This window comes from Lytechinus pictus, chromosome 3, assembly GCF_037042905.1.
Source record: "Lytechinus pictus isolate F3 Inbred chromosome 3, Lp3.0, whole genome shotgun sequence".
NCBI classification, from domain to species: Eukaryota; Metazoa; Echinodermata; class Echinoidea; order Temnopleuroida; family Toxopneustidae; genus Lytechinus; species Lytechinus pictus.
This window is the reverse complement of record NC_087247.1, coordinates 10837415-10865097: the sequence shown is the minus strand read 5'-3', so window position 1 is coordinate 10865097 and position 27683 is coordinate 10837415. Positions and strand designations below refer to the sequence as shown.

Below are 27683 nucleotides of genomic sequence, written 5' to 3'. Positions count from 1 at the left end.
TTATAGCCATTACATCAATGTTTATGGGTAAAAAGGAAATCGAGGTCTCGATTTATATTCGATATATTATTTTTTTTTAAGGCTCATATATTTCTGTCACCATAAAGGATGACTTTATTTTCAGCATGTAACCAATTTTCAGTCAGATATTTAAACTTTGTGAAATGTTGCATTCATTTATTTTAAACTGTTGTTTCAGTTGACATATTTATTTTCAGTGGTGTGTAATGTGTGGCTACAAGGTTTTAGAGAATTATTTATTTAGCTTCTCATAATTTTTCACAAAGTGATAATAGTAAGATAATTTTAATAATATCACTTTGAGAAAAGTGATAATAGTAAGATGAGAACTATTTTTAATAGCCTTAGTGGTGAAATAGATCAATCAAAACTTATTCCAAGCTTTCTTTGATTGGGCTAGGTTAAATAATTATAAGTACGAAAATTGTGAAACTCACTTCGATACACCCTGAAAAATAGCAACATTAATAAGACAAAAAATCATGTTTTAGACAATTGTGTTCCACATATTTAAACATTAATTCAACACATTGATTTTTTTTAATGTATTCAGAATAGGGAGGGCTGTCGTATCAGTTGTGAATCTTTGTAACATTGTTCTTATTCCCCTTGTATTACCCTTATCTTAAGGAGATCTGAAAACACTCTACCATGCACTTAACTCTTAGCATTATAAAGAAATTCCAGCTTGATGGGATTTGTGTATATTAGGGGGTAAGAGTGAGGGCTTTTGATGCTTAAGAGTGAAGTTTTTTTGCTTGGTGAAAGAGAGACATGGGTTTCCATATATATAAACCTGAGATATGATTTTTTTGTATTTTATCGACCAGAATTCAGATAATAAAAAAAGTCCTCTTCAATGATTAAACAGATAATTTTGTTACCTGAGTCTTTTATCATATCACTTCAATTAGACTCTGGAGTTATCTGATGACCGACTTGGCCTGAAAGGGACCCAAGTGTTTTGCAGTTAATGATTTTAATTTTTGAATTACGGGAATGCATGGCAACGATTTTATAAGATTTTTGGTCCGGGGGGGGGGGGGATGAGACATTCCTCTCCCACAAGGTGCTGTACAAGATTCAAAATTTGAAAGGGGGAGGGTAAGCCCCCCCCCCCCCACATTGCCACCCACTATCATATTGATGTAGTCCTGACATATGGTGGCTTCCTCGTGCAAAGTTCTGAATGGCAACAAAGAATATTGATTTTGTCCATCCTTTGGCGCTTCTATCCCTTTAAGAATAATATCCGCCGAACTTGACTTGTCAGCACCAGCCAATATCTCAGTAGAACGGAGCTAGACTTTAAACATCTCGGAGCTTTCTCTTAAATACAGGTATACATTACCTCAAGTGCAAAGCCCCTTTCTCAAAATACACAGCTACTACAATTTGCGAGTGTTTGGATAGAAATTATATTACGTCACATAAGGGGTAGAAGAATGTTTGGTTTAAGATACACACGATCAAATGAAGTGATATTAATTCTGTGTGAGAAGTGATTTTGAGAAGTATTTTGTGTGAGAAGTAATTTTGAGGAATATTTTTGCTACAAGTCTCCCCCTTCATGTATATTTTCACATGTGCATGCATGTACAAACTTGTTGAGCTAGTGAATATAATGGTTCCATGACATTTGCTCCGGCGACAATTGCTCCTGTTGAAAATCTGCACGTTAAGCCAAACATAAAATCCAACCTACAAAACTTAATAAAACCCTAATCATTATCTTTACATTATTCTGAACAAAAAACTCTATGACAATCCTAATTCTAACCTTATGCCCTCTGAGATATTCAGACCAGAGCAAATGTTACAGGAGCAAATGTCGTGTCACCGAATATGATACTTGTTAAAGAGAGACAGTGTTCTATATATACATATGTGGATGGAAATAACAAGAAATCTTTTAAATGCCAATAGATCTAACAGTTTTCAAATTCGCTGATGAAAATTATTCAGCCTGCCTCGGGCACTCTTCAGAATATCAACGATTAAAAAAAAATACTTGCTAAGATAACATAGAAATGCTTTGCATAATATGTGCTGCCGTCATAGGATTAGTCCCATTTCATGTTGATACACTGCAGAAAGTCTAAGGCAGGTCCAAAATCTTGCATCAATAAACTTGAGAAAGATTAATTAAGTGCATATAGAAGATTTCATTTACATTTCATATTGGAAACATACTTTTTTTTATAGAAATATTTACTAAAAATCCATCCTTATACTCATGCAAATGATCTTATCAATAAAATAAAATTGTATCACTCTATATCCAAATTTATAAATCTTATCTAAACCATAAATTTGTCTTTTTTTCTCTTGTTTTATTGTAATACAGACCAAGGAAGAGATTTTAACACGACTGTCAGTCTTATTGGGCAGCCAGTATGAACGAATCGTCCAGTTTGCAGAGTCCATACCAGGCTTTGGGGATTTTAGTAAAGAGGACCAGAGGATTTTATTGCAAATTGGTAAGAAATATTGAACACAATTGCATGCGACTGGATTTTTCACTTTTCAGCCATAACTATTGCTTAAATTCTAACAATTATTTAAAAAGAGTTCTTACAAAATTCAATATTTTGAACTTGGTAATAATATAATCGCTTTAATGTATTAGGCGCGTACATATAAAAGCAGGATATTATTGTTGTTTTTGTTGTTCTTCTTCTTATTATTGTTATTGTTTTGATTTTTTAAAGGTTTACAGGTTGTACACTGCACTTGGAGTCTTGCTTTTTGTCTCACCTGCATAGCAGAGTGAGACTATAGGCGCCGCTTTTCCGACGGCGGCGGCGGCGGCGTCGTCAACACCAAATCTTAACCTGAGGTTAAGTTTTTGAAATGACAGCATAACTTAGAAAGTATATGGACCTAGTTCATGAAACTTGGCCATAAGGTTAATCAAGTATTACTGAACATCCTGCCTGAGTTTCATGTCACATGACCATGGTCAATGGTCATTTAGGGTCAATGAACTTAGACCATGTTGGGGGAATCAACATCAAAATCTTAACCTAAGGTTAAGTTTTTGAAATGTCATCATAACTTAGAAAATATATGGACCTAGTTCATGAAACTTATGCATAAGGTTAATCAAGTATCACTGAACATCCTGCATGAGTTTCACGTCACATGACCAAGGTCAATGGTCATTTAGGGTCAATGAACTTTGGCCGAATTGGGGGTATCTGTAGATTTACCATCATAACTTTAAAAGTTTATGGATCTGATTCATGAAACTTGGACATAATAGTAATCAAGTATTACTGAACATCCTGTGCAAGTTTCAGGTCACATGATCAAGGTCAAAGGTCATTTAGGGTCAATGAACTTTGGTCAAATTGGGGTATTTGTTGAATTACCGCCATAACTTTGAAAGTGTGTTGGTCTAGTTCATAAAACTTGGACATAAGAGTAATGAAGTATCACTGAACATCCTTTGCGCATTTTAGGTCACATGACCAAGGTCAAAGGTCAATGAACTTTGGCCATAATGGGGGTATCTGTTGAATTACCATCATAACTTGGAAAGTTGATGGATCTTTCTCTTGAAACTTAGACATAAGAGTAATCAAGTATCACTGAACATCCTGTGCGAGTTTCAGGTCACATGATCAAGGTCAAAGGTCATGTAAGGTCAATGAACTTTGGCCACGTTGGGGGTATTTGTTGAATTACCATCATATCTCTATAAGTGTATGGGTCTAGTTCATAAAACGTGGAAATAAGAGTAACCAAGTATCACTGAACATCTTGTGCGAGTTATAGTAGTTTTCAAAATCAGCACTGCTGCTATATTGAATCGCGTGATGCAGGTGAGACGGCCAGAGGCATTCCACTTGTTATGAGAACAAGAGCACAAACAGTATATGAAGCTCCCCTCCCCCCACCTGCGAAAGAGGCATTTTGGGGAATCTAGATATATTGGTATTGTAATTAAAAAGATGGATAATAAAGATTGATATACTATATCAAATATTCAGTTTACAGATTAACTATGTACTTCATTTATATTACTTTATACTTTTTTCAAACATACAATATTAACATCATGTGTTGTGTTCACATGTTGGGAAAAATAACCTGTTTTATCATAAATGTGCAGTATACGCATCAGCTATCAAATCACAGATTTCTATGCAACATTCTTTAGACAGAATCATGACATCATATTTTGTTTTTCATTTAAAAAAATCGGTCCTCCATTTTGTTTTGCAGATGGATGGACATTTAAAAAAGAAATCTGACTCTGTGCCATATTTCTTATCATATCATAGGGAATACCGTATTCCTTATAAGCACAAAATGTTAGATAGCTTATTGGTAGCATTTCTGAACAAGGTCTTACATGGATTATGAAATGCTGTGGCCCAGTGGAATCGCCTCCAAACTATGAAACTGTGGGTCATTGTTTCGAATCCCAGCCATGGCATAATTTCCTTTAGCAAGAAAGTGATCCACGCTTTGCTGCACTCGACCCAGGATGAGGTAAATGGGTACCCGGCAGGAATTTATTCCTTGAAAGCCTGTGCATTGTAAAAGGCTTGTTGGTTAAAGCCATGGTAACTATATTCTATCTACATATATATGTATATATATATATATATATCCTTTTGAAAGAGCATAGAGGCGTTAGGTGATATGTGATATGCACTGTTAAGGAACTGAATATTATTATCATAATGCTATTATTATTATAATTATTGTTATTATTATTGTTATTATCATCATCTTTTTTATTTTTGTTGCAGGTGGTCTAGAGGTTATTCTATTACAGTTGTCACAGATCTATGACCACAAGTCAAAGTTACTTAGAGTGTGGGAGGGGATGTGGCTATCACCTGAGCAAGCCAGAAAACTTAGTAAGTATTCAAACTTTTCTTTTTTCTTTGTCCTCTTCATATCATCTTTTTCAACCATGACCCCTGTCCCATTTCATCTTCTCCTTCTCTCCTCTATACACCCCTCTCTATTTCTCTCTCTCTCGCTGTCACTTATACCAAGTCAAGTTCAATTTATTCATTTTGAGCATAAACCCCTAAAATGTATATACTAAGTTACATGGAACAAACATAATTCAATATTGGAGACTAAAATTATATTCACAAACTTTTTAAGCAAGGTCCCCTAAAATATAAAAAAAACATGGCAAAACATGACACACCATGCTGGTATATGCTATGACCCCAATATTATGGTAATATTCCAAAATTGCCTCAGTAGGCATGTAAAACCCACATTTGTATATGCCTCATGATACCACAGTATCAAGGTATTTTGACTAAGGTGTATATGAATATGGTAATATTACTGATTTACCTATGAGGCTCTAAAAACACCCATTCATATGTGCCTCATAATACCACAATATCAAGGTATTTTGACTAAGGTGTATATGAATATGGTAATATTATGGTATTATTACGGATTTACCTATGAGTCTCCTAAAACACCCATTCATATGTGCTCCATAATACCACAATATCAAGGTATTTTGACTAAGGTGTATATGAATATGGTAATATTACTGATTTACCTATTAGGCTCTTAAAATACCCATTCATATGTGCCTCATAATACCATAATATCAAGGTATTTTGACTGAGGCAAATATGAATATAGTAATATTATGGTAATATTACTGACTTACCTATGAGGCTCTTAAAACACCCATTCATACATGCCTCATAATACCACAATATCAAGGTATTTTGACTAAGGCATATATGAATATGGTAATATTACTGATTTACCTATGAGGCTCTTAAAACACCCATTCATGTGTGCTTCATAATACCTTAATATCGAGGTATTTTGACTGAGGTGTGTAGAATATGGTAATATTATGGTAATATTACTGATTTACCTATGAGGTTCCTAAAACACCCATTTATGTGTGCTTCATAATACCTTAATATCAAGGTATTTTGACTAAGGCGTATATGAATTTGGATCTACTTTAAAGCTAAATGAACGTAGTTGCAGTAAAACACTGATTTTGTGAGAAAGTGTAAAACCAAGGTAAAGTATCGATATATCATCGTGGATCTAGATCTGGTACAGTTACATAAACTGAACTTTGTGAAATCATAATATCTAGCTAAAAAACTATCACACTGAAGATCGCCAACATAGATAGGCACACATGGGACAGTGTATTATTATTGCTGGAATAAAGACCTGACGGAAGTGACCGATTCCGCGCTTATTTTGCTTATTTCTCAGCAATTACACAATTTCTTCCAGAATCCTTTGGCACATATTTTTTATTCATACAAACAGACACTTTGGTGATCATTATATTAAATTCTGTAAAAAGTCATTTTGAGATCGTTCCCACAATCGGAATTTATCTTTAATTCTTGATTAACTCTGTAGAACACGTACTGTATGTATTGTACGCATTCATAACCCTACAGAAATAGTCTGTGCCTATGACTTGCTTGAAAGTTACTTTGAAATCACGACTCCACGCTAGACCTCGACATGGACAGAGCTCATACGGAAACTAAACTAGCCCCTTACATCTTCATAGGAGATTGAACAGTAATGTCACCAACAATGGCAGGAACACCGTCTTGATCCGTAAGACAAGGGGAAGAAATAACCATGCTTGGAATGACGTTGCCATGTTGCACGTAGAGGCATGTTGGCTGCACAGGTACCCTAAATTTAGCGTGTCGGTCCTCATGACAGGAAAAGAGATATCGAACATCGATAAAACCCCAAAATATAAGAACAGGAAACAGGCAGAGGATGTTCCGTGGGTAGACATCATTTTCCAGTGTTCTAGTTCTTCCCCGCGGCCCTGCCAAGTCGCGTTTCAAGCACATTTTTCTTCTTTTCTTAACCGCGTTCTCTGTGTAGTCCCCGAGATCCAGGGTTGAAAAGAGAAGTAAATCAGATAGCTCAAGAACTGAAGGTGAATAAATCTCCTACGAAGGCTACGTCACTCACCTGCAACTTGGTTGTTCCAGTTATGTCATTCTGCGTGATTGGTTTTTAATGAAGAGAGTATGAAATTTTGGGTGGATGTAGGAAAGGTTGAAAATAGGGTGTTTAGAAGGGTTTTTTGTCCGAAGTTCTGAAGAAATGATGCCACATGGAGTTAAAAAAAGAAAACGAAAAACTTCAAGAGGGATCAGGGAAAAGAGGTTTGAAATTAAGTGATTACTGTTTGTATTTTGTCGCAAGTTCTGTGTTATGACGCAAACAAGAAGTTCCAGAATTAAGCTCATTTTGTTATGTAACCAATCAGAAATTGCATGGTACGTTGGCCTAGTAAAAACTTTTGTGCACTGTTTGTCACTTTATGCACCGCTAAGAGGGCTGAGTCAAATTAAATTAAAGTCAAATTTCACTTTCTCCTACTCTTCCTGTCATACTGGTCGAAACTAGACACATAGTACTGGTTCAGCTTATTTGACACTTGAATCATTAATAACTGCCATGGAATGATAACGAGAATAGTTTTCTTAACTGATAAAGCATATGGGAAAGAGCACATCAAACATTAGAAGCATACAATATTAACAAAAGGTTGACATTTTTGGCTTCCCAAAACTTTAAGGGGCCCGTAACACAAAGCTTAGCAATGATCGTAGAACATTTTTTACGATCAATTACATTGACTACAATGTACAATTGATCGTAAAAATCAAGCGTACGATTAATCGCTAACCTTTGTGTTACGGGACCCAGGACAGAATAAATGCAGAATGGACTTCAGAAAATGGTCCATAATCTATCAAAATGAAAAAAAAAGATCTCTTAGAAATTGGTATTAGGTCGTAATGTTTTTTTTTTATTTAGATACATGTTAATAAAATCTTTGTCCTGATTTCTGTGTTACTTAAAACCCCAGGAAAATACAGGTCAAAAACCAATAAAAGTAGGCTATTAATAAATGTCCAAAGAGATTCCCAAGACAACCAATGCCTAGGAAATTCAGAAAACATCAACAACAACACCACTTCAATATATTCCAAGTTCTTCTTTTTCGAGAGTGTGCTTTACTCTCAAATGACGTCTGGCTTGGATGTGCTCTGAATATATTTGGATCTTATTTTATCCCAACTTTTCTCTTTTTTTATCATTTATGCATGGGGTACTCCTACATGTTTTTGTCCAGGGTAGGTTTTTTTGTGTGTGTTTGTTATATTCTATTCTTTTTCTCCTACAACATGATTTGTAAATACTTTTGTAAGGATTTCACTAACGTCATCAGGTATTTAATATATATAGATATAGCCAGAAGTCATGAATTCTTTTCACATTTGAATTGTGATATTAGAGAGTAGGTTGTAAATAAAATAATAGATAATGCCGAAAATTATATGAAATTAAAAACGGTTTTTAAAAGATGTTATGGAGCTAATTATTAATTTAAATGAAAACGTAATCTACTCTAGATTAGTCTAACAACTGGTATAAAAATCTCTTTTAGATTAGTATAGCTATATTACTTTAAATTTATCATAACTGGTATATATAGGGTATTTACTTTTGATTTGTATTTATTACTGGTATATGAAATCTACTTTAGATTAGTCTTATAATTGGTGTAAAAAAATTGTACTTTAAATTTGTCTCGTAACTGGTACACACAAGCTTTACTTTAGATTAGTTATGTAACTGGTACATGCAATTGACTTTAGATTAGTAATATAACTAGCATATGTACCAACTCTGTTGTAGTTATGAAATCTAATTTAGGAACGTATCAGTACTGGTTTATAAAATGTATGTTAGATCAACATCATCTGATTTCACTGGTATGTAAAATCTACTTTAGATTGGTCATATAGCTGGGATATGGCATCTTCTTCTTATAAGTGTTAGAAAAGGTTTTTGAAATGCCTTTTAGATTGGTATCATAACTGGGATATAGGCCCTGAGTGTGGTAGTCTACCCAAATTGTATCTCCGTGGTCCAACCAAGCATGGCATCATCAAGCCGTGTATCAAATCTCGCAGGCAGACAGCAAGCCAGTAGGAGTCCATGTAATGTATGACATCCAATCATTTTCTTTGTGTGGGTCCTTCAACTTGCCTGCTCCTGTCATCCCTAGCAAGTCTCTGAGATTAATCTGGACCTAGCATAGGGGATTTCTCCCCTTACATTGTCAAAACCGTCCCAAATCTCTCCATTTACTCCCCTGCACGTCTCCCCCGTCTTGATCCATCCCACTCTTATTCCTCCCTTGCTCTCTCTCTTTCTCTCTCCCTCTCTTTGCTCTCTCTATCGTCCTCTTTCTTTTTCTTTTCTCTTTATTCCTGCCCTTCTCTATAATCTCTGTCTTCATCTACTCTTTCATTCCAGCCCTCTTACCATCCCTGGGGTTTACTGCCCTTGACATGTGGCAACATATTGTTTCCATTTTCTTTCTTTTTTAACCAAAACCAAATCTCCCATTTTACCTGTTTTCCATCTTTCTGTTACTTCTTTATCTCTTCTCCCCTCACCCCTCCATTCCTTGTTCTTTTGACCCCAGACGTCTTTCCTCTTCCCATCTCCCTCTTCGTTTCTCTCAGCCTTTCCCTCTTTCCATCCCCCCCTCTCCCCCCCCCCCACTCTCTCTCTTCCACCCCCCCCCCCCCCCGTCTTCCATGCTTTCTGTACCTCTTAAAAATCAAACCTTCCCTTACCTCAGTTTAACATTCTTTCTGTCTTGTTAGTGCCGCGTGGAGCTCTCCCAAACTTTTGCTCTGCATTTTTGTGGATTTGCCTAATAATAATCACATTTCCTCGCTAAACTGACATGTGTTTTGCTGAATTTGCATTCGCTCAGTCTGAAAAGCAGTAACAAATGTTGGAGGAAAATTGAGCTTAGGATTGTTAATGTGTACCAGAAGGAGGATGAGAATACTAGGGATTTGTACGCTTATTTCCAATTCTTGCTTGCATTCACCAAACAGAATTAATAAAAGTCACAATTTTTTTTTCTACCACCCATGAACTGATAACATGTGGATATTTTTTCAACAGATAAGCAGAAAAGTAATTGAAAAGTTATTCAGCAAACCAGCGTGAAAAGAGAAATTAAGTTATTGTCAGTTTGGCATGGTAGAAAATTGCTGAAGTTATAACAAATTTTTCCAATCTCACAGCAATGCAGGTAATTCAAGAGTGCTTGCTTGAATACATGTTTGCCTCACCCAACTGGAGTAAATTTGCAGAACAATGTTCAATTTTTGTAACTTTTATTGGATACCGCTTTCGTGTTAGGTGTTTTATCTGCCTAGATATACCCATTATATTGATTGAATGATTGGAATTTTGTTATTGTTGGAAAAAGCTCTCATTTCTGTCCTTAAAATGCCAAATTTAAAGAATGACAATGTACCTAAACTAAACTTTACTTGAACAACTCATTTCAACAAAGAGCATGAAATACAGCTTCATTCTGACGTTTGATCTACAGATATACACACACTTTCACCACACTAAATGTTTTACAGTGAACACATTGAAATTGCAAAGGCCAAAATAGGATCTTTGAGGAGTTCATCAGAGGGGCAAAACAGATGACAGAGGCAACGGAAGATGAAGTTCTAATAAGAGTATCGGGTTCATTTTTTTATACTTTTTATTGGATACTGATTTAATGTTAGGTGTTTTATCTGCCTAGATATACCCATTATATTGATTGAATGATTGGAATTTTGTTTTTGTTGGAAACAGCTCTCATTTCTGTCCTTAAGATGCCAAATTTAAAGAATGACAAGGTACCTAAACTAAACTTTACTTGAACAACTCATTTCAACAAAGAGCATGAAATACAGCTTCATTCTGACGTTTGATCTACAGATATATACACACTTTCACCACACTAAATGTTTTACAGTGAACACGTTGAAATTGCAAAGGCCAAAATAGGATCTTTGAGGAGTTCATCAGAAGGGCAAAATAGATGACAGAGGCACCGGAAGATGAAGTTCTAATAAGAGTATCGGGTTATCAGGTATGTATATCAGTGAAGCGTTACCGCAGCCCTTCCTGGTGCCCGATGCATAGACTAAAAAGACGGCTCTTCTTCTTCATTGCATCAGTATTCAGGAGCAGTGCTCTGGGCTGTATTCCTAACGTTGACGTCAACGCACCATCCCACTTCGCTCCAAGCCTACTAACATGTCTCTTACCCGTGCCATGTATAAGGAAATAAGGAGATATATATATCTATATATGCAGGACACCATGCGACAACAAAGTGGAAGGAAGATCCGAGGAGGCTTGCTTGTGTACCCACTCGCACAAACACACCCACCCGCGCACAAGCACACATGCAATATAGAAGCAAAAATACATTGGGATTGCTTGTGTATCCACACCCTCATACACACAAATGTCATATGGAAGCAGCATATGCAAATGAGGATTACATGTACAGGGCACACACTCACACCCACAAATCACATTTTCATATACACTAGAGAAATATCATGGGCTTGCATGTACACCCACATCCATACATTTTCACTCAAATGAATTACCACAGCAGAAATAAACCCACTATTTCACACATGCTTGCATCCAAAAATAATTATGTATGCATATGTCAGGATACTTCTCACATTTGCTTTCATGCATCCCTCAAAACACACACACACCCACCCACACCCTCACATGTCAAATTTTGGTAACAAAGTGGAGAAAACAAATGTGTATGCATGTGTTCACATAAACATGCCTTTCAGATTGCCAGGCATTGAAGTAGACAAATATGCTTCTCTTGTGTGGGTGTGTGTGTTTGTGTATGTGCACCCACACACCTGGCCCACACTCAAAACTACTGTGCATTGCAACAACAAAATGGCTACATCAAAGTTGAGAAAAGACTTTCTTAAAGGATGTGTATATGCTCTTAATCAGTCATAGGGGGTGTTGCAAGCAAGAAAATATTTGCAATCAATTGCAAAAATTCTATTGCAAATTTACAATTGATAGATATAGTGTAGCTGTAGCAAATCAGGTTACACTTCTTGTTTCAAGGAGCAGATTAGCAATCAATCACAAATTTGCAATTAATTTGATTGATTTGGGACCAAAAATAGACTTGCAATTGATTGCAAGTTTCTTGCAACTCCCCAGTAGTCCTTCACCCTCACACACACACACACAAATCTAATTACCATCGACAAGAGTGGAAAAGGGATGACGGATTTGCTTGTATGTCTATGTACAAGCAACAATGCATCATATTTATGCCAGACCAACTACATCTCTGTGTATATTGTTTAAACTGTCTGTAGACATGAAACCCAACACCCACTCTGACTGGCTTTAAGCAGGTCAATTTGAGCAAAGTGAAAGTCAAGATTGAAATGGGATAGGTGTTCAACCCTGGGTTTTGATCCAGTTTAGTGTAGCCCTCTTTCCCCCCTTTGATTTGAGCCAAGAAAGATTGTGCCCTTCCTCCTCTGTAATTGCTGATTCACTTCAGAAACTAAACTGGCAAACACACTGAAGAAAATATGGGAGTGTTTATGTCATTATATATATATAAGGGATTGCGAAATAGGGTCTTGTTCCGTGAAGAATCAATACAATACCAAATGCGCAATTTTTGGATGAAAAGATTTCAGTAGCTTTAAACTGTTATGGTAAATTTTTTATTATGACATGTTTTAAGAAATTGCCTGTTAACGGCATATTTCTTTTCCTTTTCTCTGCTACATTTCTGCAATAACTTGATTTTACTAATTTTGGAGATTTTGTGACGTACTTGGCAGACATTTTTTAATGAATTCTTGAATGCTATGGATGGTTGTAATTGTTATCAGTTCACACAAGAAAAAATGAGCATATTTTTGCCTTGGAGTGACCTCTTGGATTGCTCTTTAGTGCAGACTCATAAAACACATGTGGTACTTCAATGTCCCTGTCTGTCCCTCCGTCCTACGCGGTCCCGACAATCACTCTCTTCGATCCCTTCGAAATTCATCTCCAAAATTAATGACCCATTTTCACGTCGTCGGCTGCACCTGACAAATTATCATGTTCCAGATAGGCAACTCATGCCCCAGAACACAGAGTATGAGGGGATCGCATCGAGAGACAAGATAGAGGATGAAACCAACTAGGGCCGCCTGTGAATTAGACCACATGTAGTCATATAGAGGTTTGGTTTTGTATTGATGATGGTAGTGGTGGTGGTGTGGGGGGGGGGGTGACGGTGTTCCATGAAGCTGTGTTCGTGGATGTAAAGTGGGACATATTAGTTCTGCCTCGTTGGTAATGTGGAACGCACCATTCGCGTTTGGCAGATGCATCAGACTGCTCCGTGGCTCTTGCGGTGGAGATGATCATCATAAAACCGATAGCTCCGTTTCTCTCTGTGACTCATAACCTTTCCATCTACCAACAATGCACTGCCAAGGTCAAGAGCATGACTCTCAATCAGTTCTCTGGCCGGGCATCCCAACAGAACAAGCAGAGGAGAGAGAATGAGAGATGGAGGGGAGAAATGGATAGAAGATTAGAGAGATGGAGAGATGGGTTGAAATAGAAAATGTGAATCAAGAGAAAAAGGAGATATATACATGTATATAGGACAATAATCATAGGAAATGTTAGCAAGGAGCTAGGTTAGAGAGTAGGGACTGGATAGTCGAATATAATTTGAAGTTAGAAGGATTTGACAGGCTTGTGAAAGAATATAGAGATGAGTTAAAGGAATTATATGAAGGGAGAGATGGATGAAAGGAGACTGATAGAAGACTTGAAATAATACTCAATAGAAAGGGAAAGAACAAGTGTTCGTTCTAATATTATGATAATTCAACCATATACTTTTTGTGGGGTGGGGGTTGTCTGGTATTTTATACTCAATCATATTAAGAAACACTCCACATATTTTTTTTGATGAGTTAAAAAAAAAAAAAAAAATCTGTTTTTAAAAAATCCAACAAGAATATTTATATCTTAATCATCCCCATTTATTCAATGCATCAGGTTGTCGTCTTTTTAATTGGAATATTTTGACGTTCCTGAATAGTTTTCAATTATTTAGTGAAGATTGTAAAGAGAACTAATTTCCTCACAGTAATTGCATGATACATTCCCTTCCTTTTCTAAATAATTTGACTGAATCTCTTGAATCCCCCTCTTTCCTTATACTCTCAGTGTGTCAGATCTATGTTTGTGTGGGTGTATGTCTGTCTTTGTCTGTTCTCCCTCTCTCCCTTTCTCTATGTCCTGTCCTTTTTTCTTTTTGTCATACTACACGTATTCTACCCCCTCTCTATGTAGCATCTTGAGTGAAGCTACTGCCTTGCTGTTGATCTGCATCCCTTGTCGACAGTCCTGTCCAACAAACGCCCTCCCGGGACCCGATAGAGGAATGCTTTCAGTTCTTTGTAGACTCCGGGGGATTAGTAGGTTGGATTAAGTCTGCCCAGATCATCCCTCCCTCTCATCCATCAACCACTAATCCGCCTTTACCCCGCTGATTTGCAGACTGCGGTGCTTTTCTTGAAGAGGACCACCGAATACCTGTCCAGAATTATTTGAGCTCTCATTAATTCCGCGGGACCGGTCCCAGGAAATTACGATGTCAAGGTTGAAGCTTGATCTTATTTTCTTTCCTCCATCTCGGTGACTTCAGGTTTAAGGACATTCTCCATATATACCTTGTTTATTCTCCTCATGATGTTTCCAAACAGTTGCTGCCTGGCATCAATGTAAGCCCAAGGGGGTAGGGAATATTTATTGGTATAAGTGCTTCATAATTCTTTCACTGTGATTGATTTGATGTGCACTTGATTCGGTGATGTGGGCTTCTCTGGCGAGCTTTATAATAATACCAATACTTCACAAACAACTATATACCAGTATTTTGTTTGTGCACTGTTTTTTTAAGGATCGGATTCATCTAGGGAGGGGCTAAATGACCAATTGCCCTGGGTGCCACTTCCAGGGGTGCATAATGGGGCAAAAGTAAGAAGGGGAGATAGGAGAAAGTGAAAACTTTAATTTAATGAGGAATTAAAGCACCACAAGTGATAGAAAGGAGGCCAGATTATAGCGCTGTCCTCCCCTATCATGTTTTGAGGGTGAAAGTTTTGCATTCTAGCTATGCCACTGATCAAGGTATTTAGAATACCTGAGTTACTAAATATTCATAGTTTATATGAAAATCATATAATGTATCCCAGAATATAATAATCAATACTGTGATTGTGGGTATTGACGGAAATATAAAACAAGAAAATTTGTTTTTTTCATCTTAGTCAAGGCTTTGCGTTGAATACTTTCCTTCCATCTTCGTAATATTTTTTACAATGCATTATAAATGTGTAACTGTAAGATCTCTAAGCAAAATTACAAGATGCAATATTTAATGTTATCCAAGTTATGGAGCTATAGTCTTAAAAAGGATCATAACTTTGAGTAGAATACTTTGAAATATGATATCCGAAAACAAAAGGGCTGATTTGACGGATCTAACAAATTCACAAAACAGAATGGGTAGATAGTATGAAATATATGTCTACATTCAAATGATGATGATGATAAGTTAAGAGAGCTGAACAATATAGTATGGAAGTCATAATCATGTGTGATGCGATACAGATGAAAATTACTTTAAAGAGACAATTGCAAACAATGTAGAACATCAAACGTACTATGCAACGGATAGGGTCCACATCGTGATGAGGATATGTATGATATGCAGCACAATGGCTGTGGAACTGCTGGTGAACTCATCAGATGAGCAGTTGGACATGGCCAGTCCATTCATTAACCAGCTTTCCATCCGTCTGTCCTCTCAACAAGCTCTACCTGCCCTACTTCAGTTTAACCCTACGTACACAACACCTGAAGTTAAACTTGCAGAAGTCAAGGTCATTCCTTATATATTGCCGCCAAACATCTATTAGATACCGTTGCGTTTAGGTATGCCAAGTATGCCGTAGACAAGAGTATTACTTTGCACTAATATCATTACATTCTCACGTCACATCACGTTTCCAGGCCCATGCAGCCTTGGACTTGGCTTCTATTTTTGGAGGTTAAGCTTTGCAGTCGAGATGAGCCAATTAACTGATGGAAGATTAATTTCAGAATTACTTTTATGATCTAGTTGCTGCATGCATAATTGATTATCGATTTCATCTCTCATACTTCAATCATTTTTTTCCCCTCCTCGAAATACGGAACTGATTGTTTTTAGTGTAAAGGCAGTGTATGCAATGTAGGTGCCAAACTGTGCTCGAGCCACAAGGCAAGACCCCAGTGTACACCATTTGAAGAAAACTAAACTTTCACTTACACTTAATATGACTGAGCATTTTTGGTCTTAGTCGTTTCATTAAATAGCCAACATAAAAATGCAGATTTTAGAAATTCTTTTTTAGAAGAAAATATTGAGTGTCACTCATGTGATATGAATTGAAAACCAACATGCTTTCAAAATCCACTTATTTAAAAGTCTCTCCTATCTGCATGCTACATTTTTCCCATGCTCCGTATTTCTCATCTAAGTTGTTTGCTCTCTCATTTTATGATTTGTTCCTTTCTGCAATTGTCATATATATTTTTAAATCTTTTAAACAATATCTTAATTACATGTTGGTATTATCTATTTTATCCTTTTCTGTCATCCCTCCAGTATTATTCTACTTTCTCCTTAATATTTATTCACACCTGCCCATTTGCAAAAATACCCTTACTAATGAGAACTTGCTCGAGCCTATCCAATGCATGCAGTCATACCCATCTCTGCTACTTAACCTTTACCTGCATAGGGGCTACCCTGTTCCTAGATTTGCCACAAGATCCGCCACAAACAGTATCCAAGAATCTCCCTACACCCCAATGTGGAAAAAGAATAGGCCCTAAAAAAAATAGAAATTATTTCCCACCCCGCTCCTAACTACCAGATATTTTATTTCAGGAACAAACTTTGCTTTTACCCTGGTAGAATTCCTGATCAGAAAAGAGCAGGTATTTTTTTTTATCAGTTCGGTTTGAAAGCAGTATCTTCAGTACCTTGTTGACATCATGATAGTACCCCTTTAATGGAGATTCTTAGAGTCTCTTCTTAACCGTATGTTTGGACAACTCCAGAATACATTTACATTAGTGACCTACGAGACGTCCATCTATTGCGAGCTCTCAGCAAGGGTTCAGAAGTTTAGTAGGACAACTCTGAAGACACAAAAGCCCATTAACATATAGAATGTGCTATTGCTATTCACACATACAAGTATATATCAATTTATAAATTAAAGCAATTATGAACAGAATATCATAGGGCTAATGGCCATGCCCGAATGTCAGGGAAAGTCAATCTCCACGGTTTTTCTGTTCATGATTATCTTTTTCATTTGTTTTTCAAACAAAACCGACACAGTCAACTTGCTTCATCAATATAATAAAGATATATATATATAGCTGACCGATTTTCTCTGTCTTTTTCTTGTAAATTGATAAGGATCAGGGATTTTAAAAGGCAGCGATGAACCATTGATTAACTGAATAGGGGCCTGACATGTATGGATGATCGGCCATCGGTTACATACTAGGTGGTTTCAGACCGCCTCGAAGTTCGCCAGTTCCAGGTATTCTCTGATCGGGAAATTTACCCCGATCAGAGAATACCAGGTATTTTGGCGGTGTGAAAGCAAACTACGCGTAATATCCCCGAAAGAAAATACCCGATAAATAGTAGGTACTTGGCGAAATTACGAGAACTTTCGCGGGGATTTTTCCAAGGTCGTGGGTATTTTGGCGGTCTGAAAGCAAATTACGGGAACTTTTAGCCCAGCGTGTCGTTGGGTGCGGCGCCGTGCATGGGTTGCTGCTGGGCTAGTGATTTTGAATTTCGCGCCTTGCTGCTTATCAGACCATACTGCGCATGCTCGTAACTTCAGGAACTTATCCCGAAGGGTATGTTTCAGGGCGGTGTGAATGCAGGAATAATTAATGGGTATTTTTCAGCCTAAAAAAGTTCTCGTAATTTAACGGGGATTCTTGTGATCGAGGCGGTTTGAAACCACCTACTGGGGACTGTAGTGCAGGTGACAATGTAGATGGATTGATGGGTGGATTGAGTCTATGATTGAGGGACCGAGTTTACGATTGTCCAATTAATTATTGATGAATACAAGAATGAATGAGCGATAGAAGGGGAAGCCATAAACCGGTTGATACTTGTAGGTTATGTCATAAAGGGGGAAATGTATCTATAATTTTTTGTGGTATTTGTTATGTTATTAGATTGCACTGATCGATCACAGATGAACTGGGATTTCTGTAATGATTGCTTGGGCGAGTGGGAAACGGGGCTTTCAAAGATTCATGTATAAAGCATGCATGTGATTGATGAAAGTCTGATTAGAAATGATTAACCAACATATGGTACCATGACCTTGCCCATTATTGTGCCTTAATCGTATCTGGGGGCCGTTTCATAAAGCTGTTCGTAAGTGAAGAGTGACTTTAAGAACGACTGGTGCTCCTTTCTTGTGGTAAATGATGTTCACCGTTAAATGTTCATTGGTGATTATTTAGTGCGTAAGAAAGGTTCACTAGTCGTTCTTAACTTATGAACAGCTTTATGAAGCACCCACATGTAATGAATCAAACCTTGTCCATATTTTCATAAACTATACGAGGCTGAAATAAAATAAAGAATTCGAATTTGCCACAAATCAGAGTGGCAGATTATTCCTCTTGATAATCTATTGGTCATAATTTAATCGTGATTAGGTAGCTGTCAATAGCTGCACATGGGTGCAAACCCTTCACTCGAGTTAGGTGGTTTGAATGTGCGGCAGACTATGTCTTCTGTACAGAGGGCCTTCTCGCTGAAAATTTTGTGTGAGGACCCACTTGTTGATCAAAGATTCAGTCGGAGTCTGTGCCTGCAGACTAGCTGCTATGCATTATGGAATCTGTTTTTTAATGTATAATTCTTGAAGAAAAAAAAACATTGTTACCCAAGGCAGTTTTCTGAAAGCCTCACGTAAAGCGAACATCAGCAAAATAAATTCTCCATTATTCATATCCAACAATTACCAATCTATGACTTTCTCCAGCTTTATAAGCAATTACCTGATGATATTTTTCTCCTAAGAAAATGAAACTTACTGTCAACGTTTCTTCTTTGACTTTTTTTCTCTCTGACAGCAAGTGACTTCAATCTGGCCGTGTTCTTTGAGCTTCTGTTCAGCCTGGCAGAGAGCCTTCACGGAATGCACCTGAGAGAGGAAGACATCGCTGTCTTCTCCGCGCTCCTCCTACTCGCCTCAGGTTAGTGCTCACTTCATCCCATCAATTCACTTATCAACTTCAACTAGGCTTTGGGGAGGAAGGCAAGAGTGCGACAGGGGGCTTATCATTGTTGTCTAACATGCCATGAATAATTCACAATCATCGGAATACGGGTTCAATTTTGAATGATATCTCCGCAAACCAGCCCGGCATCGATGAAAAAATTGGAGAAATTGGGGAAGAGGAAAGCATCTTGTAATTGCCAACATGCCACAATGTGAGGCAAAGGATTTGCCAGAGGTTGATATGATAAGCCAGATAACTGATGAATTATGCTAAAGATTGTTAAATGAAGGGGTAAAAGCTCCATGCTCTGTGGAAGAAAAAAAAATGATGCCAACATAAGCTTGTACTTCACAGCAAATCTAACTGTCATTTTCAATCATTTCTCCCATTCAGTAGTAATTTAAATGGACCAATTTTCCTTTTTGCAAATGAAATTAAGAATAGAATGTGACATAGTTTCAGAAATATTCTTGTTGATAGAATAATTTCTTGATGAATAAATATAATTGGGAATAAACCCAAGAAGAAATTTTGATGCTTTATTTGCTTGATTTCTTTCACATAACATGATGTAAATTCTCTAAATTGTCCATTTCTATCATATCAGTTTATATCAGCCTCCATACAAGTCACTCCATTTCAGTTCTTAACACTACCTATAAGAACCATACTCCTTGTGTACATAGTCTTCTGTGAAGTTGGGACTTGGTAATCAAGTGGTTAAACTCTTGGTTAGCCATCAGAAAATCCCCAATACACTGCATATGCTTCAGGGCCTATCCCCTTAGAGAATGTTTTAGATCTTTCTTAGACAGATGATCAGGTCCCTAAAGTCCTTGTTGCACTACTAAACCTGGTGCCTACTGTAACCAGCCAGTCCCTGCACAAAGCCTATTAGAAGTTGGTAGTCAACGGGTTAAGTCCATGTGCAATAAGATGAGCATTCTTGCTCCACATTTATCTTTTTTATCGCATCTTCTTGTCTCTTACTATATCAGTATCTGTTTTTAATTTCCCGTTTCACTCTTAATCTTTGTCTCTTTTATCTGCTCATCTTGAACTTCTCTCCACCTTCTTTAAAACCTTAAGATTTGGGGAATGGAAAATTATTAGTTATCTTTATTTCAGCATTATCTATTTCACATCTTCTGAAAGATTTCATTCAGAGCTATAGTAAGATTTTAATCCTTAGTATCAAAGAGCTGCATCTGAATGTACATGATAATATCAATCCATGAATTATTCTGTATTTGTTCACGTAAAATTCTATGATAGATTTTAATTTGTTGTGCTTATCATATTCATATCAATTATGTATGTACATGTAGTATGTACCGTTTTTGTATCTTTTGAAATTTGATTGCAATTCAGCCTCTGAAGGGCTGTAAGTTACAAAATTGGAATAAACAATTAATGAAATATAAAAATATAAACATATATCTCCACTTCTAAGTATATTTAATGTGTATGACCCCAAAACAGGAATTGAGGAAGGTTTCTTAACAGACTATAGTAGCCATAGGTGTGTATGGAATGATGTTGGGGTAGTTTCTATGATTTTACAGTGCCTTATAACCTTCCTTAAGATAATGATATAAATAAATAAACCAAGATGGTACATGTATATTTACTACTCCAGGTCAAAAGCTCATTTGTTTTGGTACCTCTAGGTAACGCTCTATAATTTTCATAATTGTTTTGTCTAGACTTGTCATCATATCATGCAGTTATTACTGATTATAATGCCACATGTTTTTCAACAAATTAATATCATTGATGTTACATTGTCTTCTTTTCATTTCTTTACTCATAGATTTACAAGGACTGAAACAGAAGATGCAGGTGGAAGCCCTACAAGACAAAGTACTGAGCGGCTTTGCCTACATGCTTTCGCAGAACCACCGCTGTAAGCCCAATCTCCTACCCCAGGTACTCATGTGTATGCCTACACTACGGACCATCAGCACCAGTTACCTGGAGCTTACAGCAGTACCACGCCACACCATGGTGGCACCACCACCACCGGACTCCACAGCCATGGCCATGAGGCTGTTCTGAAGTTGAGCCAAAGGTGGCATAACTAGATAAGTAGATAGTATGTGTGTTGATCGGATGAGCCTTCAAAGACTGCAAAGACATTGTGCAACATCCTCTCTGGGGGTTCATCTGTGGAGACTTCTCTTTGGAGAATTCTCTTTGGAGACTTCTTTATGGGATTGCAGCTCTGGAGGGGCACCTGTGTAAGACAATATTATCAGGTATCAAGATTGTTCACAGAAGATGGTGTTTGGGGTTCACCTTGAAGCAGTGGTGACCAAGATATCCTGCATGTTGGTGTATTGAGGTGAATCGACGAGCCAAAGGGAAAAGGACGTTCAGCAGAGCTGGCCATGTTTCTGGGAGAATCTTCAAGGCAAAGGAAGAAGGATGTACTCCAGAGTTGGGCATATTTCTAGGAGTTTGTGATGAATCCCAAGACTGATTTTGGGAGTTCTGCAGGGAAGCATTTGTTGCCCAGACTCAGAGAAACATCTTTTTCTGTAAAGGAACCTTGGGTTTCCTGAAAGGCACCTTGGTGAAGCTAGCAACCATGGGGAACATAGAAAATTGAAATATTCTTTCATCATCAAGCTAATGAGGAAATTGCAGCACCTTAAGATCTGGGTGGATATCAGCTGGTCTGCATCCAATTAACAAACCCTGAGAATATTTATGACATGACTATTTGGGGTCAAAAAGGAGACTTTCCTAGAAGTTCTCTCAATATTTCAGATTTCAGGACAATCACCGCTGCAATTGGTAACGAGAGTTGTATTCAAGAAACGCAGTAATAGTTGGATATTTCATAGAGCAAACTTTTGCAGAATGTTCTCATAACCAGACCTAAAGAGCGGGGTAAAAAAAAGGGCAAATCTCCTACAGATGATATATATGTCATCTCTTTACAGTGACAGTTGAAGGTTTTGAGTCTGCAAAGTAGTACCGATTCAAACAAATCCCAGGTCATGCTGTCGTCAGCACTGGGCTTCATTTCTTCACAATGGACAAGGCGATTTTTCAGGTTGAATGTCTGATTTTTTTATGCATAGATGTGTGATTTTGAGCCCGAGAGGGCTTTGTAAGCAATAGAAAACAGAGGGAATTCAGGCCATTCTGAATGTGTGTTGATGTAACCCTGTGCCGTTATGGCACCGATATGTCAGTGAAAAATGTTAGAAGAAGGAAGTATCTCTTGTAATATTGTTTGATTTGAAGACAAGTGCAAGCACTGTTTTTGTTAGCACAGCACGAAATGCAAAGAAAGGGTTCAAACAGGGTATGTAGGTCCTTTTAACTTAGGGAGAGCAAAAAATTATGTTCTAAAAGCCATAAATGAACTGTAAAAAAACATGAAAACACTTGCTTATCATGAATCCATTCCATTCTGACACAGGTAAGAAATATTCAGTTTGTTGTTGAAAATAAATTAAACTTTCAAAATTTTTTAACATTGAAACTCTTAAGCCCTTGAGATAACACTGTCCTTGTTTTATTTTTTTTAGATATGCACCTAAAATTCTATGGTTATCTTTATTGTAAGTGGAGGTATCAAATAAATGAAAGTTTGAATGTTCATGATCACTTTTGGCAGCCTGAACAACTGTAAGGATCTTATCACAAAGCATTATCTTGGAACGTATAATTGTCTTTGATAGATGACTAATATATAATGAGTATCCATTTGAGATAGGTGGGCGTGGCATGGATCTCCATTTAAATCAATGGCAAGTGTTATTTTTAACTTTGCAATCAATATATCAATGTTAACAACAGGAAATCTATTAAACTTTACATCGCATGAAGCAGACAAATTTGCAATTGATTACAGATAAACAATTACTTTGAGGACCGTTTGGCTTGGAATTGTTGGTTGGTTTTTTTTTGCAGCTCCTTTTTTCCCCCTAATCTGTGTTTAAATAGCTCTTGGCTCCTGATTGTTCCACGCATAAAGAGAAATAGAAATGATATGACAAGAGAAGCACAATTTACAAAGGTACCAAAAATAATGTTACTATGTATTGTTTTATATCATTTACTGTACTGTGAAAAGTTTTATCAGTGGCCAAGTTGTATAATATTTAAGACAGCAGTGTAAATAGTGAATAACATATAAAAAAGAAATGACATCTACGAATTGAAATTCTGAAGGGAATGGCATTTGACTATGTATTGATGAAAACAGACGGCCTTTTTTCGCAGAATGCGCCTGTGACGAAAGCTCTCAAAATCTGGTCTCATTGTGTAGATTTTTATTCCATTTTCTTTGATGGAAGTTGGAATAGATTGTAGTATCAATGATTGTTTTTTTTTATGTTTTGTGACATTTTTTTTTTCAGCTTCCTCTTGAGAAACACCCATGCTTTGTACCTTGCTTCCCATTTGGCTGCAAAACCAAGCTCTTACATTTTTGGAATCAATATTAAACATAGGAATGTATTGTTTAATGATTTTCGATCATAAACATCAACATGACATCATGAAAATGAAAAAGGAAAATGATAACCATATTTTATTGTTTGAAAATAAGAGATCTGAAATAAAAAATCTCCAAACATTCATTTTGCCCAATTGATTGTTGGCCTGGTAGCCACTGCGCAGCGCCAGATCGACGTAGCTCTATAGTAGCAACTCCCATCTTTGATGCCTTTTTTTCTGACGATCTCCCAGTTGTGAGGCGGACGCTCTACCAAATGAGCCTACACTTCCTATTCTTTATTTGTCTTGAAATGTACAAACTGAAATATATAGCTGAAAGATTGAAAAAAAATTCATGTAATTTTGGAAAAGAATGTTTCAAATCAATTTATCGCTAAATCCTTCAGAAGTATTAATCGATAAAGTTAATTTGAGCTATTACTTAAAATGATGTCTTTTATAAAAGATTCAGTCATTCGCCTTTAATTGGTATTCAAAGAGGGGAGACCGAAGAAATAAAAAAGGAGCCAAACTAGAAAATAATGCTTATCTTCATTTTTCAATTTGTTATATTTATTAATTGGTTTTCCCATATCTATCAAAATAATAACCGTCTTTTTGATAAACCAGAATTATATTTATTGACAGACCTGTCAAGGCTTAAATACTAAAGGATGCTCTTAAGAAGCAGAAAATATACCACTTTCATCGTCGGCTAAACCTAATTATTCCTCATACAACATGTATGAGATGATTACTTTTCATGTAGTGAATTTTTAGCTTTTGGAAGCAGCGCTAGAAGAGTATGCACGAGCAATCAATTAAATTTCTCACTTGCATTTTATGGATGTTGGCAAACGTGAGTGATATGTTGTCAAAAATGTAATTTTAGGAGGATTTTTCAGATCGCTACCTGCCTGTAATGGTTGAAAACTAGACTCAGGATAAATTTTCTTTTTGTAACTTGTTGACTATCTAGATGATGGATGTTTTTATTGATTCTTTTGATGTTCAACTCTCAGTCTACACAGTACGCAATGAGCCTGTCGTTATTTCATTACTGGACTTTTTATTATTGTTAGTACATACCGTCAAGAGGGTTTGTTTGATCTTCAATCGTATCTGAGAGGAAAGAAACGCAGTGTCTATTTTTTTATACATCGAGTCTACCTACCTTAAGCCGAATCTGTTTTTTCATGTATCTTCATAACAAAAAACAACACACGTCTTCATTCATTCTTCAATTTTTTTTTTCTACAACAGAGGCTGCAATCTTGAATGCTGCATTGTAAAAAGTGACTGAGGATTTGTTATTTTGAATAATGTGTGAGAGAGAAAGTAAATATTGTTATTGTTCAGATATGAGATGAAAGACATAGTTACTCTAGCTCTATCTCTCTTTTTTCCTTATTTTTTTAATGTTTATTTTCCTTTCTCTATGACTTTTCTATACCAGTGCAAAACTAAACAAGGCTGATTTTTTTTTAATAACTTGTTTCTACAGATGAATTTCATAGTTTCCATTTCATTAAATGTCAGGGTATTTCCACATATCTGTGTATGATATTTTTTCGCACTGTTGTAGTAGCACCATTGATAAATTCTAAGGATAATATAATATTATATTGTGTTTTGATAATTGACAATGTTTACTAAAATTAAGAGACCAACAAATTGCACAAATTTGTCTTGTGAAATTGTCCCTCATAACCCCCTCTTCTGATTACACAAAAAAAGGGACCAACATACAGTGGTAAATATCATTTAAAGCATTAACATTTCAAAACACTTTAAAGGAGTTGTTGATATCCATGGTACGATGATTATTAATTTCCCAAGAAGTTCAGGACTATTAAAATAAATTCATGTTTCCATGGTGATGTCGTCGTATCGGTGCAAGGACGCCCTTAACACCACTATTTCGAAAATCACATGCACATAAAAATGCCCTTAGCAGTGCGCCTAAGTGCATTGCGTAAGGGCGTTTCTGCACCAACGTTGTGCGCAAAAATGTTTTGCCAAGGGCGCTCTTGCACCGACACAACAATTTTTAAACTATTCATAACCCTTCAACGGATGGATTGCCAAGTGATATATCCAACTACCAGCTATAATTACCAACCAATTGTGACCCAATTCTCTTTTTATTTGTTAATATATTAAATTATTATGTCTTATAATAAGGGTTATTTTGTAATTGGGAATGTATTTTTATTGGAGCTGCCTGTGCTCCTTAAGAGTGCTGATGGTAGTAGCTAGTGGTCATTGAGGTTGTTGGTTGCTTGATGCCTGCGAAGCACGTTCGCCACATGGTTCAAATTTCACTGTGGAGCCAGGAAAGGATATGAATCAGGAACTATAGACTTTCTTTGTGGCACGGCCAGCTCATATGGTCGGTTCCTGGAACGGATTCATCCGTAAGACAGTAGACCTGATGCCTGTTAACAATCATCCATTATCCCCTCCCATTCTCACACCCCGACTTCCTCGTATCCACGAAAGCTTTGGAGAAACATTAACATAAGCCACATGACCTACGCTCGACATGGGGAGAAACAATCCTTGTAGATCTGCAATGAAAAACTACGAAGTAAAAAAAAAATATATAAACTGGAAATGCTGTTCAGGATCCAGTTCTTCGATCCCCATTAATTCACTACAAAGATCGCCCACTTCCAGTCATCATGAATGTTGTTACACGCTCTCAAGAGTTCCAGTCCACTTTTCAAATCCTGGACGCATGTTGCTTAAACATCTCTTTGCCTAGGTTTCACCAAGCTAGGTACTCGGCCAACGTGAAGCAAGCCACAACCGCTTCTTTGCTGACATCGTTGGTGGCAGCTCCCATATATCAAGCCTCACAATAGTGGTTGAAATGATACGCATTTTTCCAACCAAGGTAGCTAAAAGTAAGGGATCAATCCTTGAAAATGTTGGAATAAAGTGGGACAGAGAATTAATTTAATCTAAGCAAACAAATACAAATTAAAATGAAGCATCTTCACCGTGGTTTGAACTTCCTGTTTTGTTTTCCTCTGCCAGCAACCGCACTGTAATGCTTTGGGCATTCACTTCTCATCCAGTTTCATATTTTTAAAAGGTTGAATGGAAAAAATAAGCTTAAAAGGCCAGGAGGAGGGGAGGGGTGGAATGGTCCGTCCTCAAGGGTTTAAACAGAACACCGATAGAGGAGTGATCTCCCATTCACTCCAATGCAGAGTGCAGGAGGTGTGAACTCTCTGGGTCATAAATTTGGAAAAATTAGAACCAAAAATTGTCCACCAATGAATTTTAATATATCCCATGAACTTCATGGATTTTTGTGTCACCCATGTTACGTTCCTCTTTCGGGTTGAACTGTGGTGAATATTATCCGAGATTTAATATTTCCTTTTATGTTTTTCATCCTATCACTTGCCTATCTCTATAAGTGAGTATGCATTTGTTAACACCTACGCCCATGACCAAAGCAGAGTTGTAAGTCGTTCCTGATTTGGAGTACTTAATCGGCTCTAACTAATGTACTTTGAATCGGTTGTTAACATATTTAGAACAGTCCATTGCATATGATATCCTGGGCAATTACATTCGACATTTCATAAATTAATACATGAATAAATTACCTTAATTTGATTCTATTATTCATGTTAATTGAATCTGTTTGTTTCATTCTGTCACACTGCTTTGTTCCACTGCTAAAAATGATGATAGATGTAAACAAATATTAAATTAAATCATTAAACATTAAGTATGAATAATTTTCTTTTCCAAAACCAGCTGAAAGCAACACAGGGTATTTTCTAGCATTTTATTTTTATTCATCTTGGTTTTGGCTTTATTAGATTTTAGAAAATACTTGTATGAATCCTTAAAATCGATAGAAAAAAACCATATTATTTTAAAAATATTTG

At 36.7% G+C, this 27683-nt stretch overlaps 1 protein-coding gene across 1 annotated transcript in view; it reads left to right on the top strand.

Annotated features, from left to right (window-relative positions):
- Positions 1-26867, top strand: part of LOC129255912 (nuclear receptor ROR-alpha-like) — a 73551-nt gene extending 46684 nt beyond the window's left edge. The window contains exons 2-5 of the mRNA XM_064097938.1: positions 2369-2501; positions 4785-4895; positions 19168-19290; positions 21131-26867. Coding sequence (XP_063954008.1) covers positions 2369-2501; positions 4785-4895; positions 19168-19290; positions 21131-21375 — 612 coding nt within the window. The 3' untranslated portion in view covers positions 21376-26867. The remainder of the gene's footprint in view (positions 1-2368; positions 2502-4784; positions 4896-19167; positions 19291-21130) is intronic.
- The last annotated feature ends 816 nt before the right edge of the window (positions 26868-27683 follow it).